Source organism: Passer montanus, unplaced genomic scaffold (genome assembly GCF_014805655.1).
Source record: "Passer montanus isolate IOZ18808 unplaced genomic scaffold, ASM1480565v1 scaffold131, whole genome shotgun sequence".
In the NCBI taxonomy this organism is placed as follows: domain Eukaryota; kingdom Metazoa; phylum Chordata; class Aves; order Passeriformes; family Passeridae; genus Passer; species Passer montanus.
Genome location: NW_024359944.1, coordinates 4279 through 19797, shown reverse-complemented (window position 1 = coordinate 19797; position 15519 = coordinate 4279). Strand labels below are relative to the sequence as shown.

Below are 15519 nucleotides of genomic sequence, written 5' to 3'. Positions count from 1 at the left end.
ACGGCCTTTACATAATATCCACGGATGTTTAATTCAGCCACGCAGTAACATGTGCAGGTCCCAGGCACGCACACATGCGGGGATCCAAGTATCTCTCTCCCCAGGGGCCCAGGGTCACCCTCGTCTCAGGGCAGTACAAAGATGAAGGCCAGTCAGGGAATAGGGAAAGGAGTGGCTCAGGGACACAGGAGCAGACATAGGAACAGGGGAAGGAGCCAGTGGGGTCTTAGCGGGTTTTTGAGGGAAGCTTCTTCTATTTCCCCAACCCAGGGGATGTCCCCAGGGTCTCCACAACTCCCCATTTTGATATTATTAAGAAAGCTTCTCTTAAAGATCAACTGAATCAACATAAATGATAATCAAAACCACCCATAAGACAATTTTCAAAATGCAAACAATTCTGAGTCCCTAATGTCCAAATAGATTTTCTTACAGCTGACATGATGGATGTGGGGTTTTCTTAGTATGGTTTATCTGGAAACTGAGTCAGGAGAAGGTTCCTTCAGGAGGGACTGGTTCTCTGCCACCTGTGGCAGGGTTGTTGGCTGTGACTGGCTCTGTACAAGGTCGTGTAGGTGGTGGTGTGCCTGTTGGAAACTCCAAAATAGAAATTATTAACTTTTAAGAAAAAGATGGTTACTTTAGGGAAACTTCCCTTTTTTTCCCCTCCCAATCACACTCCCTCTGGTATTACGAAGGAACTCTGGGAAAAGGGATTAGTGGCAGGAGGCCATGGAAGGGGAGAAAAGGTGGGAGGAATTTGTGGGAACATAAAAAAGGGGTAATAGGACAATGGAAAGGAAAAGGGGATAGTGGGAGGGGGGCAGGGAGGCCAGAGGAATTGGGCCATTGTATTAGAAGAAGTGGGACTTACCCAGTTGGAAGGTTCAGTCATTATGGAGGTGGACTTTTGGATGCAGGACAGCTCGTTGGTGTTCTGTGCCCTTTTGGATTTTAGGCTGTTGCTGGCGCTTGATGGTTGTTGACTTTGATTTTATTTCCTTAGTAGGTGTGTGGAGGACTTCTATAATGTGTATTATGAATAAGGTGGTAATTCATGCTGGAAATGTAAGATTATTAATGTAATATAAAATAAAGCCTTAAGATCATGCCAGCAAAGGGGAGAGGGTGATTGCCACACAGGACAACTTGAAGCCTAGGAGGAGGTGCATTGTGGCAGGCACAGGGCCTGCACGGCCTCCTTGGCGATCAGAGGCCTGAGAGCTAGGAAATGCCAAGTCAGCATGACTAAGGCTTTAGAAGCCCCTCTCTTCCACCTTTCGGACCCTGCTTAACTCCCTGTAAATCCATAGGTCACTTTCCCCTGACCCTTACTATTGGACAGTTTTCAAAACCCCTGTAGGGTATAAAAACCCCTAATTCTGCCCGGTTTGGCAGAAGAGCTGTCACTGGACCCTTCGTGGAGACCCGAATAAAAGAATCCTGCGGAACCCATACAGCGCTTCTCACATCTCTCTCCCCTGCGTCTGCGGCGGCGGCACCGGGCAAGCTAAAAGAGCTGAAATCACTAAAGAGCTGACTATCACTAAGAGCTGCAAATCGCTATAGCTTGCCTAGGTTGCCTGAGCCCCCCTGCTGAGCTAGCCTGGCCGGCTGGCATTCCGTGCTGGGCTCCCACCCTGAGGGTAATGGCCGGGCCATAGTGCATCATTCACATATGAAGAAAACCTAGCGTGCCCAGGAGATGGGCAGTCCCCGATGGCATGAATGAGAAAACGCCCAGCGATGATGGTCCATGAAGATGTCCACCTCAGATAGACAGGACCATCAAGGACATACATCTGAATGAAGGATTCCGGGAACTGGAGACAGATACACATCAATTCCCAGACGAGGCTTTGTCCAGCACAGGACAGAGAATAGACACTACATGGAATATGAAGGACTCCAGGAGGGGACAAAGGGACTCCACCGCGGGCAAGAAAAGGAGTATAAAAATCGAACTCTGCCAGGCCTCGGTACTGAACAGGGGGATTCAGTGCGATAGAGGCCGGATCATAGTTCACCCACTCCAATCCCAGAGTCGGCACTACTTTTGATTGTTGGCAGTCAGTACTGTGTATCGGTCGCGAATAAGTTTAATTTTTATTTTTTATTAAATTGGCTGGATCAATTTTTACCTATAACATGTGGATAATATTTCACAGGTTTGCAGTTTGGTGCATGTTTACTATCTTGCGCTGTAACTCCACCAGGTCCTGTCACACTGGCTGCTTGGGGGCCTTTTATTCCTTGTATTATATTAAATTACACAATTTCTCCATCTCCTAGACTGTGGAGGTATTTCCTGGGGTTATTCTTTTTTATAGCAGTCTGATGAACAAACACATCTTCTTTGTTAACATTCCAGGTTATGAAACAGTATCTTTATATTGAATCATTTCACTGTCCCCAAAACATTCATGGTAAGGACTTCTTTACCTTTGTCAGTGGATTTGTGTTTGTGTTGCTGGTGCTGGATGTGTTGCTGGTGCTGGTTTTGTGGTGCTGCTGTCCGAGCTTCGTCCCACTCCCAGCAGTGGCGGCCGCGCTGGAGCCTGACCCCCGCCCAGAGGTCTCTCTCGACTGGTGCCCACGGGCACTGCCGGCGCAGGGCTCCTATTGCAGCGGTGATGGGCAGGAGGCAGAGGTTTCACTGCCTGGACTGCGGCTCTGAACCATCCCCCGGTGGGGCTGCCCACCCACCTGGCAACAGCGGTCCCCGGGCCCACCGGTCTCGCCCGCCCGCCCTTGGCCCCGGTTCCGCAGGCTGCTGCGAACCAGGCTCAGCAGCGAGTATCGGCCGGCTCGCTCTGGCCACGCGGAGCGGCGGCGGGGTGGCCGCGGGTTTTCCGTGGGGCAGCTGTTCGGTGCGAGGGGAGACGGATCCTCCTGAAGGCTGGTTTTGCCATAACATAGAGTAAAGTCAAGGGACCTGCCCAGGAAATTCAGTATTTAGAAGTAAAATAGCAAGATGGACATTGTCAGATTCCAGTGGATGTGGTTAACAAAATAGCAGCCATGTCCCCACTGACCAACAGGAGGGAAACACAGGCTTTCCTGGCACTGTAGTATTTTGAAGATTGCATATTCCATGTTACAGTCAGATTGTAAACCCTCTCTATCACGTGACATGGAAGAAGATTGATTGCAAGTGGGGTCCTTCACAGCAACAAGCTTTTGAACAAATTAAAGAGGAGATTGTTTCTATAGTAGCTGTTGGACCAATCAGGACAGGACAAGGTGTGGAAAACAGGCTCCACACTGTAGCCAGGGAGAATGGTCCATCCTGGATCCTCCAGCAGAAGGGACCTGGGGAAGTTCGAGAAGAGAAACCCTATGGCTCTTGAGTCTGGGATACAAAGGATCTGAGTCCAGCTATACCCCTACACCACTGCAGTTACCAGCAGCTTATGAGGAGGTTCCATCTGTTTCAGAAGTGACTGGCACCAAAGCACAGCTTCCATTGGCATCCAACTGTCAGTGCTGGGCTGGATGTTCTAAGGGAAAGGCATCTTGGAAGTCATTATGAACTGGCCCTGAGGCAAAAATTACAGATTATCATCAGAAGGGGAAGAGCTGAAGGTGGCACGTGCTAAGGAGGCCCTGACCAGAAAATGAAGTGTCACTCTTTCTTTACTGATGGTTCCTGCCATATTGTAGGGATGCATTAAAAATGGAAAGCTGCTGTTTGGAGTCCTACGTGACAACTTGTGGAAGCCACTGAAGGACAAGGTGGATCCAGTCAGGTTACAGAGCTTAAAGCTTAAAGCCATCTAGCTGACTTTGGATATGGTTGAATGAGAGAAGTGGCCAACACTGTTCCTCTGCACTGACTCATGGATGGTGGTAAATGCTCTGTGGGGGTGGCTGGAACGATGGAAAAAGGACAATTGGCAACTCAAGGGAAACCCATCGGGGCTGCTGGAATGGGCCAAGACATCACTGCCCAGGGGAGAAGCTGGTTGTGAAAGTCCTTCCTGTGTATACTCATGTGCCCAAGAGTCAGGAACTGAAGAGCATTGCAATAATGGACAGGGGGATGGGGCTGCCAGGATTAAAGTGTCTCAGGCGAGTCTGGCCTGGCCATACAAGAGTGAGTTATTTTCAGCTCAGTGGGCCCATGATGCCTCAGGTAACCAGTGTTTCATAGGCAGATGAGAGGCTGCCCAGGCAAGGTAAAGACCTTTCTGTCCTGGAACATTTCATGTGGGAGCAATGGATCCAAATTTTGAGCTTGGCACCAAATTTAGGATGTTGGGCTCAGAAAGTAAATGAAAGCACATTTCCTTGGAAGGAGAAACACATAGTTCTGCTGTTAGTGCTGCAGATGACTGTCGGCAAAGGAAAGGAAAAGGCAAGCAAGACCCATCTCTCCGGGCACCTATTCTGTTGGAGAAATCCTTGGACATATTCATTAGTAGAGGTGGTTTCCAAATTCCTCATATATGCTCCTGAAAGGGAATGACACCGTTTTTCCTTGGAAAATAAATTACTAGTCACGGTATTTTAGGACTAAGACATTTTGCTGGCCTTCACCTCCACCCAGCAGATGATCATCTGCAGCACCATCAGTTGGACAAGGTGTTTCCCTTCACAAGAATAAGTACTGTCATTCACGTTGAAGAACCTGTTTGCAGCATTTGGAGCCAAGTTCCAGTACTGAATATAGCTACGGCTCTAGACATTGCTCTCACACCAAACAGACTAGGGCAGAAAAGTCTTGCTGGCATTTTTCTCCTCTCTCCATTTTATAATCTGTGGCTAGCTGCTTTCCTTCCCATGTAAAAGCACTGTCATTCCATTTCAGGAGTCAAACACACAATTTTGTAAATCACCTCCATTATTGAGTATGTCCAAGGATTGCTCCCAAACAAAGGCTCCAGGACAGAATGGTCTTGCTGGCATGTCTCTCTACTGGGCAGATGATCATCTGTAGCACCAACATTAGGACTGGGAGTTTCACTTTTCTAGGAAAGGTACTGTCATTCCCTTCAGGGCCAGAGTTCTGACATTTGGATTCAAACTCCAATATTGAATACCTAAGGATTGCTCCCACACAAAAAATGTGAGAACAGAAAGCTGTTGCTGTCTTTTACCTTCACTTTGCAGTCATCTAAACACCACCAGCAGGACTATGTGTTTGCCTTCTCAAGGAAAGGTATTATCATTCATGTTCAGGAGCACAGTTGCAGCATTTGGAGCCACACTCCAATATTAAATACTTCCAAAGATTATCTAACACAAAATTACCGTTGTGGTCATTACCTCCCCTGGGAAGCATATCTGCACAAGAAACAGTGGGTTATGTCCTTTTCTTCCCATGGAAGATCACTTTATTCTACTTCAGGAGTCCACAACCTTACTTTGGATACAACTTTCCAATATTAAATATATCCAAGGATTGCTCCTACACAATATATGTCAGGTCAGAAAATTGTTGCTGGATTCTACCTTCCTGGGGCAGCATGTAATTGGCTCTTTGAACCCTGTATCTAGATATTTTCGTTCCCCTGTAAAAGTGCTTCAGTCATCTTTAAGGAGCTCACCACAGAAATTTGGATACCACCTCCAGTACTGAAAACATTCAAGGATTGCTCCCACACAAAATGTGGACAGACATGTCTTGCTGGCCTTTACCTCCAATGGACAGAGCTCCTGAAATAAAACTAAAGCGCTTTACCATGGGAAGGAAAGAATGTAGCCCCAGTGGTTTAGGTGCAGGTTACAGGCTGCCCTAGGAGGGTAAAGATCAGCAAAAGCTTTCTGATCTGGCAGCTTTTGTATCAGAGTCATCTTTGGGCAAATATAATATCGGAGGTGGTATCCACATTTGAATGATGGGCTTCTGGATGAGAATGACAGTTCTTTTCTGTAGGAAGGAAAGCATGTAGCCCCAGTGTTTGCAGTGCTGATGAGAGGCTGCACATGGAAGGTAAAGGCCAGCCAAGACCTCTCTATCATGGCACCTTTTTGGTGGGAGCAATCCTTGGACATAATATTGGAAGTGTTGTGTAATTTGGGTAGTGGGTAAAATCCCTGGTCATATTCAATTAATTGCACTTACAACTGAAAAGCAGGTGTGATGTAGAATGCATGTACTAAGTTACCATACTTCTTAGCTTAAATAAAAGAAGTGACTCTACTCTGTGGGTTGAACTTGTTAATGCGTGAACCAAATTTGCTTCCTGCTGGCAGTGATTGCTCCTGCAATAGGGATAAGCTGTCCTTCAATGTCCTTGATCCTCAGTGGGGGTGTGCTGGAATCATTACTGATATAATTCCTGGATAGAAAAAACAATATGAATCTCAGCAGCATTAGCCTGGACAGGTTACCCCTTAGTGGCTCAAGTTGTTTAATCACTCAGACTAATGACAAAATTCCTTTTTCCCACTCAGAATCTCTCTGTACCATCTCTTTAAATGCGGTTGAATTGAATAGGGAATATTTCTTTGGTCTTTCATAGTGTTAGGCCTTGACATTCTTCAGGAGGAATCTCAACTTCTACTTTATGAAGCGCTTGCCCACTGCTGTTGCTGCTTCCTGTGTTTTCAGAGGGCGACACCTGCAATTTGAGTTGTCCTCTATGAGTAGTGTGCTCTCCTAATTTGAGCTATCAGTTCCACAAAGTTTAGTACAGCAGTGATTGTAGATGTGGTACTGGTGTTCAACTGCCTGTAATAAACCATAAGCCACAACAGTCTGTTGGCTCTTTCATGAGCCAGACCCTAAGACTAGTTTGGCTGGTCTGAGCATGGTGCTCATAACACCACAGTTACTGGTTCAACCAGTGTATGGCCCATTCACTTAACAGCTGGACTTGATGATCTTTGTGGGTGCCTTTCAACTCAGAATATTCTGTGATCTGTGATATAATGGCAATGCCAACAGCAAACATTGGCTAAACACTGGCAAGTTCTATGAGACTGGAGTGTGTTAAAATGATCACTGGCCACTATCTCAGACAGGAGAGACAGGAGTGTGACTGAGTGATAGTACGTTTTTCTTTTAATTTGTCACCACCCCATCAATACCCAAGCACACGGGTGCTCATATTGTGGCTGTTAGGTTTGCAGTATTGGGTACTTCAGCTGCTAGTGGGGCCAAATTGGCCAGAACTTCAGAAATTCCACTTCTCCCTGCAGCAAAAATCCAGCACGGGGACACACTAGCAGTCTTTGGATCAGGGAGTGCAGGTGCCATGTGGAGTCAGCACAGTCTCTGGATTCCTTTTAGGGTTTGGGCTAATGTTCAAACATGAACATTGACTCACTGCCATCAGGCAGATAACAGATTTAAATGTTCAGAACATCAAGACCCAAATATTGTCACTGTGATCTTTGATTGCAAAGCAAGTAGGCAATATCCACTTCTCATCCAGGACCCATAAATTAACCTTAGCAGCTTGGCATTTGCTCCACTTACTAAAGTGATTTTAACTCTTAGCATCTGGATCATACACCCATCTTCTTGGCATCCTGCTTCATCACTACTCAATGTTGTGCTCCTGTATCTATTAGAAATGTAATTAATAATTGACAAGAACCAACTGGAATCTGGATGTATGGGTCATTAGTACGTATGTATTTATAGGGTTCCACTTGTTGCATTTCAGTCTCACTTGGCTTGTGCCTGCAGTGCTTTTGCAAATCAGCCATCTGAATGAACGCTGCACAATACAGGGTGAATTGGTAGCTTGCTTAAGCATCACCTTTGCCGTTTCTTTCAGTTTTCATCTTTTCTCCTTTTCTTCCTGCAACTGTTTCCACAATTGTTCAGTTCTCAGTAACAGGGATAAATAAGGTTTCCTCTCTCAGGCCTTGTTTCTCTCTTCTATAGTTTTCCCTATTCAAATTCTAAAATACTTGTCTTTCCTTACACTCCGCTGAAGCAAGTAGGGTCCTAAGATGATCTTTCTTGATCATAAGTTTATTGACTTGGATTCTCAGTTTTTCTTCTGTCTCCATCTCAGAAGCCAGTGGTGACTTTGATACCTCATTTTCTGTGCAAGTCTTATTTTTGGTGAGCCTCCTTAAATGTTTGCAGCTGCCAGCCCCCAGCTCACTGGAGATGGCAAAAGTTGTTTAAGACTCCAATTATCAACATTAGCCAGTGGGGCCATAGTAATGATAGGTTTCCCAGGAGTTCCAACTCCCACATCAACATCTTTATCCTGCTTGTGGCAAGGGAGTGCAACTTTCCTTTTCCCCAGGCACTCCATTCCAGGCACTACATTCTCCAGAACAGCAGTGGATAATTTATCACTTCCCGAGAAATTCCTTTCTGCAGGCTTTTTGCTCACACTGCATTCCATCATGTACTGGGAACCTGCTGCTCCCTTTTGGGCAGTCTGCTGTCTTGGTGCAATTCCAATCTCTTGACTGTTGTTCTGTTTACCAGCTGTTAAGTGAAACCCATCCTTCTGCTATAGCTAATTAACCCTGAAGATCTCTCTCTTTAAGGGTATTTTCCCTTGTCTTCCTCTCTGTGGAGTTAACACTTGCCTCAAGTGATCCTGAAATTCAGCCGCAGTGTTTTATCATGTCCAGCAAAACTCTAACCATGGGAACCATATACTTGGACAACCAGTGATGTAGGTGAGGACTGTCCTGGAACACCTGTCATTCATAAGTTGCAAAACACTGCCTTCTGTACACTCTCTGTCCCATTATCTATAGTTGGGGTCTTGATCCTAAGCAAATCACCCCTCTCTAATGGATTCAATCTCCTGCTCAATAGGGGCACTCTGAGTTAAAGACCAGTTTTCTCTGGTGACTCACTATTAAAAATACTTCCGGCCTCCAGAAGCCTTGGGCCTCCACCTCAGATTCAATCACCCCCTGCCAGAGGCACTCTCCAAACACATCCAGTTTCCAATTACAATTATACTTTTACTGGAACTTTGCTATCTTGGCTGCTGTGTACCACACTGTTTTAGTAACGTGTGCAGACCCTGACGATCATAGAAGATTTAATCTTTAATTTGGGATTGTAATGTGATTTCCTCATTATCAGATGTACTGCTGCTTATAGGGTCCTTAGAGACGTCAAAGCAATTTTCTGTCCTGTCCACAATTTGAGTTTACTTTCTTTGAAAGTTCAGTAACAAAAATATTCCCCACCAAGCTCAGCACCAGCCTGTCTGGGGAAAAAAGAGGCTTGAGGAGACCCCAAAACTGGAGGTATCCCAAACCAAGTGGGTGGGGGCTGGGCTGGGATTTTAGGGGGGATATTTGGGGTCCCTGATGTTTGGGGGACTCAGAGGGTACACCAAGGATGGCAGGGATGGACAGGTTTAAGGGGATTTGGGGTCCCAAGTACGTTTTGGGTTCTGAGGTTCGGGAGGGGTCTCCAAGGCATGAGGAAGAGAGGGTTGGGGTGCTAGGGCAGGGTTGGGGTTGGGCAGGTCTGTTCTGGGGTCCCTCTCGCGCCCTCAGGCGCAGGCACAGCCACTGCCGGTGCAGCGCCCCCTGCAGGTGCAGCTCCCCCTCCCGGGGGGAGCCCCCTGCAGGTGCAGCGCCCCTCCCTGCTCAGCAGCGCCTCGAGCGGCAGCAGCGGGAACAGCAGTCTGGGAACACCCAGAACCCCCACAGCCCCAGCCCCCAAGTGTGATCCCCCAAGCCGCGCCCCATAGAGACCCCGTTGAAGCCCCACCGCCAGAGCTCTGCCCATGGACGGGGCACCTCCAGAGCCCTGCCCTCACGGGGGTACTAAGCCCTGCCCCCCACAGGCAGCCTTGCCCTCGTTCAAGCCACCTCTAAGCACGGTCCCCAAAGTCCTGAGCTCTGCACTAATCCCCTAAGTTCTGTCCCCTAGGCAACCTCCCACCACCACTATACATGAAACCCCTTAGGCCCCAAGACCTTCCTGGCCCCCATCCCAGTTGCCCTCATGCAAAATACTCTCGGAGTTCCCCTCCCTGTGGGTTCTCCCCTTCAGAGTTCCCCCCTGCAGTGCCTCACCCCCAAATCCCCTCCATCCTCCCCAGCATCAGCACCTAGGGGTCACAAACATTTATTAATTTACTGGGGTACAGCAGAACTGGGAGGGTCTCCACTAGGGTGGAGGTCCTGGGTAGGTTTCCCTGGGACTGGCATTCTGGTGTGGGGGGTTCCAGGGGGATCATTGGTAGGGGTCCTCAGTAGGGGTGCTGGACTAAGGAAGGGGACCTCCACCATGGGATGGGTCCCTGAAGGGGTTGTTGGGGATCCTGAGGTGGGGGAGTCTCTAGGGTGGGTCCACGTGGGGGGACTTGGGGGACCCCAAGAGGGGGTCTCAGCATGATGGTCCCATAGGAGGTCCCAGTAAGATTAGGGGGGTGAGATTGTCAGGAGAGACCCTCAGGGGGTCCCCATTCAGATGCCCCCCGCCTCGGGTCCCCGCAGGCGCCGGGCCAGCTGCAGATCCTTGGGGAACAGGGTGACTCGGCGGGCGTGCAGGGAGCACAGGTACGCGTCTTCCAGCAGCCGCACCATGAAGGCCTCTGCTGCCTGTGTCCCAAAACCTGAGGGAGGGTCCCCAAAGCCCCCCAGCATGCCCCAACCCCCACAGCTCTCCCCGGGGGCAGAGACTCCCCCCCCCAACACACACCCGGGGGGCAGGGTCCCTCCAAACCCACCCATAGGTGACGAGGGGGACAGAAACACCTTGTGCCTGTAAATGTGTTAGGGGGGGATCAACACCCAGTGACCCATCCTCAATCCCTGACAGACCCCGGGAATAAGGGACCCCCCCCACCCAGCATCCAGAGACCCTCTCAGCATCCATGGAACCCTGTCCCAGAACCCATAGACTCCCCCCAGACCCTCCTAGACTCCCCCTCAGCTCCCATCACACACACCCAACAAACCTCTCAGCCTCATCCAAGCATCCAAAGAGACCTTCCTGGACCTCCCCAGCCCCCCCCAGACACCCCAGCACCCACCGACCCCCAGAAACACCTTGTGCCTGTAAATGTGTTAGGGGGGGATCAACACCCAGTGACCCATCCTCAATCCCTGACAGACCCCGGGAATAAGGGACCCCCCCCACCCAGCATCCAGAGACCCTCTCAGCATCCATGGAACCCTGTCCCAGAACCCATAGACTCCCCCCAGCCAATGGAGACCCTCCTAGACTCCCCCTCAGCTCCCATCACACACACCCAACAAACCTCTCAGCCTCATCCAAGCATCCAAAGAGACCTTCCTGGACCTCCCCAGCCCCCCAGAGACACCCCAGCACCCACAGACCCCCCTGTAGCACCCACAGAACCCCCTCCCACAACCCCCACGGAAACCTTCTCAGTACCCATGAGATCCCCCTCAGCCCCCTCCCCACCCCTCTAAGTTCCCTGGATACCCCTGCAGGACCTATAGGACCCCTCCAGTCCCTCTGTGACCCCCGTCCACCATGCCTGGGCCTCCCGAGCCCTACCTCCTGCAGTGCCAGCAGGGCCATGCTCTGCCAGCGGTAATCGACCCCGCGGGTGAAGAGTAGGCAGAGCTCCCGCACCTGCGGCAGGGAGGGCACGGGGAGGGGGCACATGGGGGCAGCGGGGTCACAGGGAATGCGGGGACATTGGGGACATCCCAGGCTTGGGCCACCACCATGGCGACACCCTGGAGATGTGGAGACACTGCCCTGGGGACATCCCAGGGACATGGGGACACCCTTGTTGTCACCCTGGAGACACTTTGGGGACACCCCAGGGAGAGGAACAGCGGGGACAGGAACACCTAGGGATACACTGGGGAGTGGGGATGTGGTAACATCATGATGGGGACACCCTGGGATCTCCCAGGTGGGAAGCAAGGGGGAGCACCACTCTAGGAACGTCTTGGAAACACCCTCAGCCATGGGAACATGGGGACACTCCCCTGGGGACACCCTGCTGGGACAGGGGGGACAGTGTCAGCACGGCAGGAGGGGCACAGGGAACACCCAATCCATGCAGCTTCTGAAGGTGGCAGGACACAAGGATATCTGGAACCACAGAAGGACACTGGGGGACATGCAGGGATGTTGGGGGAGGATGGACCCACCATGTCACGAGCATGGGGAGGACAAGGACATGGGGAGGGCTGGAACAGGGTGGAGAGGGGGTTCTGGGGGAAAGGGATGGTCCTGAGGAGTCACAGGAGGTGATCTGGGGTTCTGGGGGGTAACTTGGTGGGTCTGTAGGGGGTTGGAAAATCCCAGTGGGTTTTTGGGATAGGGTCCAAGGGGAGGTTGGAGGGTTCCAGGTTGGATTTCAGGGGTCCCAGGGTGGACTTGGGGTTGGATTTGAAGGGGTCCTAGGGATTGTTTGAAGGGTCCCAGTGGGTAATTGGGAGAGTTGTGTGGGGAGCTGAAGGGTCCCAGGGTGGATTTGAAGGCTCTGGGGAAAGTTGTAGGGTCCAAGAGGGTTGATCTGGGGTGTCCTGGGATGGATTTGGGGATCCCAGGAGGGGGGATCCAGAGTGGTTTGGAAGATCCCAGACAATGTTGGAGGTTCTGGAGTGAAATTGGGGGGGGTGGGGTCCTGGAGGGGGTTGAGAGTCCATGGGGGGTGCTGGGGAGGTTCTGTGGGGGAAACTGGGATGTCTGGGGATTTTAGGGTGCAGTGTTCATTTTGGGATGTGGGGGGTTCTCACCAGGCGGGCGAAGGAGCCGGGGCGCAGCAGCAGGCGGGTGCTGCTCTGGTACTTGCGGATCTCCTGCAATGCCAGCTGACCTGGACGGCGCCCTGCAGGGGCATTGGATAGGGGTCTGTGGGGGCTTTAGAGGATCTGTTTAGCCTTAGCGGGGGGCACAGATGGGGGCCTCTGAAGGAACATGGGGGTATAGGAGATCTATAGGACCTGGCAGAACACAGGGGGCTATAGGAGATCTATGGGGCACTATAGGGGCCAGAAGAACGGGGGAAACCGTGGGGGTTATAAGGGACCTGTAAGGTCTGGGGGGACATTGTGGGTATGAGAGATCTATAGGGAGCTACAGTGATGGCCGATAGAAGGGAGTTATAGGGGACAGGGAGTACGGGGTCTATAGGGGAGAGGGAGTGTGGGGTGACTATAGGTGATGGAAGCATATAGGGGTATACAGGGCACAGGCCGGGGGCAGAGGACAACAACAGGAGTGCTCTAGAGGGGGCCTAAAAGGGGGCTCGTTGCGGGAGGTCCATAGGAGGTGTCTATAAGGGGAGTCCCCCGCCCCTCACTCACTGCGTGCCCGCGGCCGGGGCGGTGAGGGGGCGGGGGGACCGCCGCGCCGTCGGGGGCTGGGTTTGGGGCGGGGCATGGTGTGGCCGAGTCCACCGCAGGGTCAGGGCGAGTCCAGGCGTCCGGCGGGACCTGTGCAGAAGGACTGCAGGGGCAGTCAGGCCGCACTCAGGTGTCCGGGCCGCCCACGCCACTCCCGGGTATCCCCAAGCCCCGCTCCCCGCCAGTGACGTCACGCCCGGGATCCGCCGCGCCGTTCAAATCTCCCGCCGCGCAGCGCTGCTCGTGACGTCACTTCCCCCTGCGCGCCAATCGGGGCGCGCGACCGCTCTGCGCCGCTGGACTCCGCGACTCGGTGGTGCCGGGCCCGCCGGGGCTCATTAGCATAACTCTGCATGGCCCCGCCCCCAGGCATCCCGCGCCTCGGTGCTCCCCGGGTAGTCTCAGCTATCGTGTCAGTGCCGTCCCAGTACGGGCTCTGTAATGGTCCCGGTGTGATCCCGGTCACTCCCAGTGGGGTTCCCGTTGCTCCTGGTCATTTGCATGGCTCCAGTTACTCCCAGAATGATCCCAGTATGATTCCAGTCCCCTGCAATGTGATTCCAGTGCTTTCTAGTCACTCCCAGTGTGAGTCCAGTATGATCAAAACGACTCCCAGTATGATCCCTGTCACACCCCACCAGTCCAAATCAATTCCTGTCCCTACTAGAATCATCCCTCTGTGATCCCAGTCACTCCCAGTATGATACTAGTTGTTCCCAGCATGGTTCCAGACGCTCCCAGTACGAACCCAGCATGGTTCCAGTTGTCCCCTCCTGTATGATCCTAGTTGCCCCAGTTGTGGTCCCAGTACCCCCAACATGGTTCCAGCATCTTCCATTTGCTCCCAGTGACTCTTCAGTTGGCTCCCAACATGGTCCCAGTAGCTCCCTGTGCCTCCCACTACCCACTGGGGGTCACTCAAGGATTACAATTGTCCATGAAATCCAGTGGGAGAAGCAGATTGGGGTGTTAGTGAACACATGGTGGCCCAGGTGCGCTTTGGGGTCTCATGAGGGCACTGCCTCACATATCTCCCAGTTAACCCCTAGTTCTCCCAGTGGGCCACCACACTCCTTATTTGACCCCATCAAGCCTCCCAGTTCCCCCTAGCTGTCCACCCACACCAGATGTTGAACAGGACCAGCCCCAACACTGGGAGGTCCATAGGAGGTGTCTATAAGGGGAGTCCCCCGCCCCTCACTCACTGCGTGCCCGCGGCCGGGGCGGTGAGGGGGCGGGGGGACCGCCGCGCCGTCGGGGGCTGGGTTTGGGGCGGGGCATGGTGTGGCCGAGTCCACCGCAGGGTCAGGGCGAGTCCAGGCGTCCGGCGGGGCTGGAGGAGACCCGGCAGCCGGGGCAGGGGCAGTCAGGCCGCACTCAGGTGTCCGGGCCGCCCACGCCACTCCCGGGTATCCCCAAGCCCCGCTCCCCGCCAGTGACGTCACGCCCGGGATCCGCCGCGCCGTTCAAATCTCCCGCCGCGCAGCGCTGCTCGTGACGTCACTTCCCCCTGCGCGCCAATCGGGGCGCGCGACCGCTCTGCGCCGCTGGACTCCGCGACTCGGTGGTGCCGGGCCCGCCGGGGCTCATTAGCATAACTGCATGGCCCCGCCCCCAGGCATCCCGCGCCTCGGTGCTCCCCGGGTAGTCTCAGCTATCGTGTCAGTGCCGTCCCAGTACGGGCTCTGTAATGGTCCCGGTGTGATCCCGGTCACTCCCAGTGGGGTTCCCGTTGCTCCTGGTCATTTGCATGGCTCCAGTTACTCCCAGAATGATCCCAGTATGATTCCAGTCCCCTGCAATGTGATTCCAGTGCTTTCTAGTCACTCCCAGTGTGAGTCCAGTATGATCAAAACGACTCCCAGTATGATCCCTGTCACACCCCACCAGTCCAAATCAGTTCGTGTCCCTACTAGAATCATCCCTCTATGATCCCAGTCACTCCCAGTATGATACTAGTTGTCCCCAGCATGGTTCCAGACGCTCCCAGTACGAACCCAGCATGGTTCCAGTTGTCCCCTCCTGTATGATCCTAGTTGCCCCAGTTGTGGTCCCAGTACCCCCAACATGGTTCCAGCATCTTCCATTTGCTCCCAGTGACTCTTCAGTTGGCTCCCAACATGGTCCCAGTAGCTCCCTGTGCCTCCCACTACCCACTGGGGGTCACTCAAGGATTACAATTGTCCATGAAATCCAGTGGGAGAAGCAGATTGGGGTGTTAGTGAACACATGGTGGCCCAGGTGCGCTTTGGGGTCTCATGAGGGCACTGCCTCACATATCTCCCAGTTAACCCC

The 15519-nt window shown here is 52.4% G+C and overlaps 1 protein-coding gene across 2 annotated transcripts; it reads right to left on the bottom strand.

Annotated features, from left to right (window-relative positions):
* Nucleotides 1-10010: 10010 nt before the first annotated feature.
* Nucleotides 10011-14804, bottom strand: CENPA (centromere protein A). Of its 2 annotated transcripts, none has more exons than XM_039699273.1 (4): nt 14430-14804; nt 12616-12707; nt 11417-11494; nt 10011-10491 (listed from the first exon to the last, which is right to left on the bottom strand). In XM_039699273.1, the coding sequence occupies exons 1-4, from the start codon at nt 14503-14505 to the stop codon at nt 10357-10359; spliced, it is 381 nt and encodes a 126-aa protein (XP_039555207.1). In that variant the 5' UTR covers nt 14506-14804; the 3' UTR covers nt 10011-10356. The 2 variants fall into 2 exon arrangements, with proteins under 2 accessions (XP_039555207.1, XP_039555206.1); XM_039699272.1 differs by lacking the exon at nt 14430-14804 and adding an exon at nt 13186-13491.
* Nucleotides 14805-15519: the final 715 nt, after the last annotated feature.

Bases quoted from the DNA above. Each gene is read 5' to 3' on its own strand.
- CENPA (XM_039699273.1), bottom strand. From the start codon at position 14,505: ATGCCCCGCCCCAAACCCAGCCCCCGACGGCGCGGCGGTCCCCCCGCC. The intron at 11,495-12,615 runs GTGAGAACCCCC...TCCCTGCCGCAG, and splicing joins CCGGCTCCTTCGCCCGCCTG to GTGCGGGAGCTCTGCCTACT. The intron at 10,492-11,416 runs GTAGGGCTCGGG...TTTGGGACACAG, and splicing joins CCCTGCTGGCACTGCAGGAG to GCAGCAGAGGCCTTCATGGT.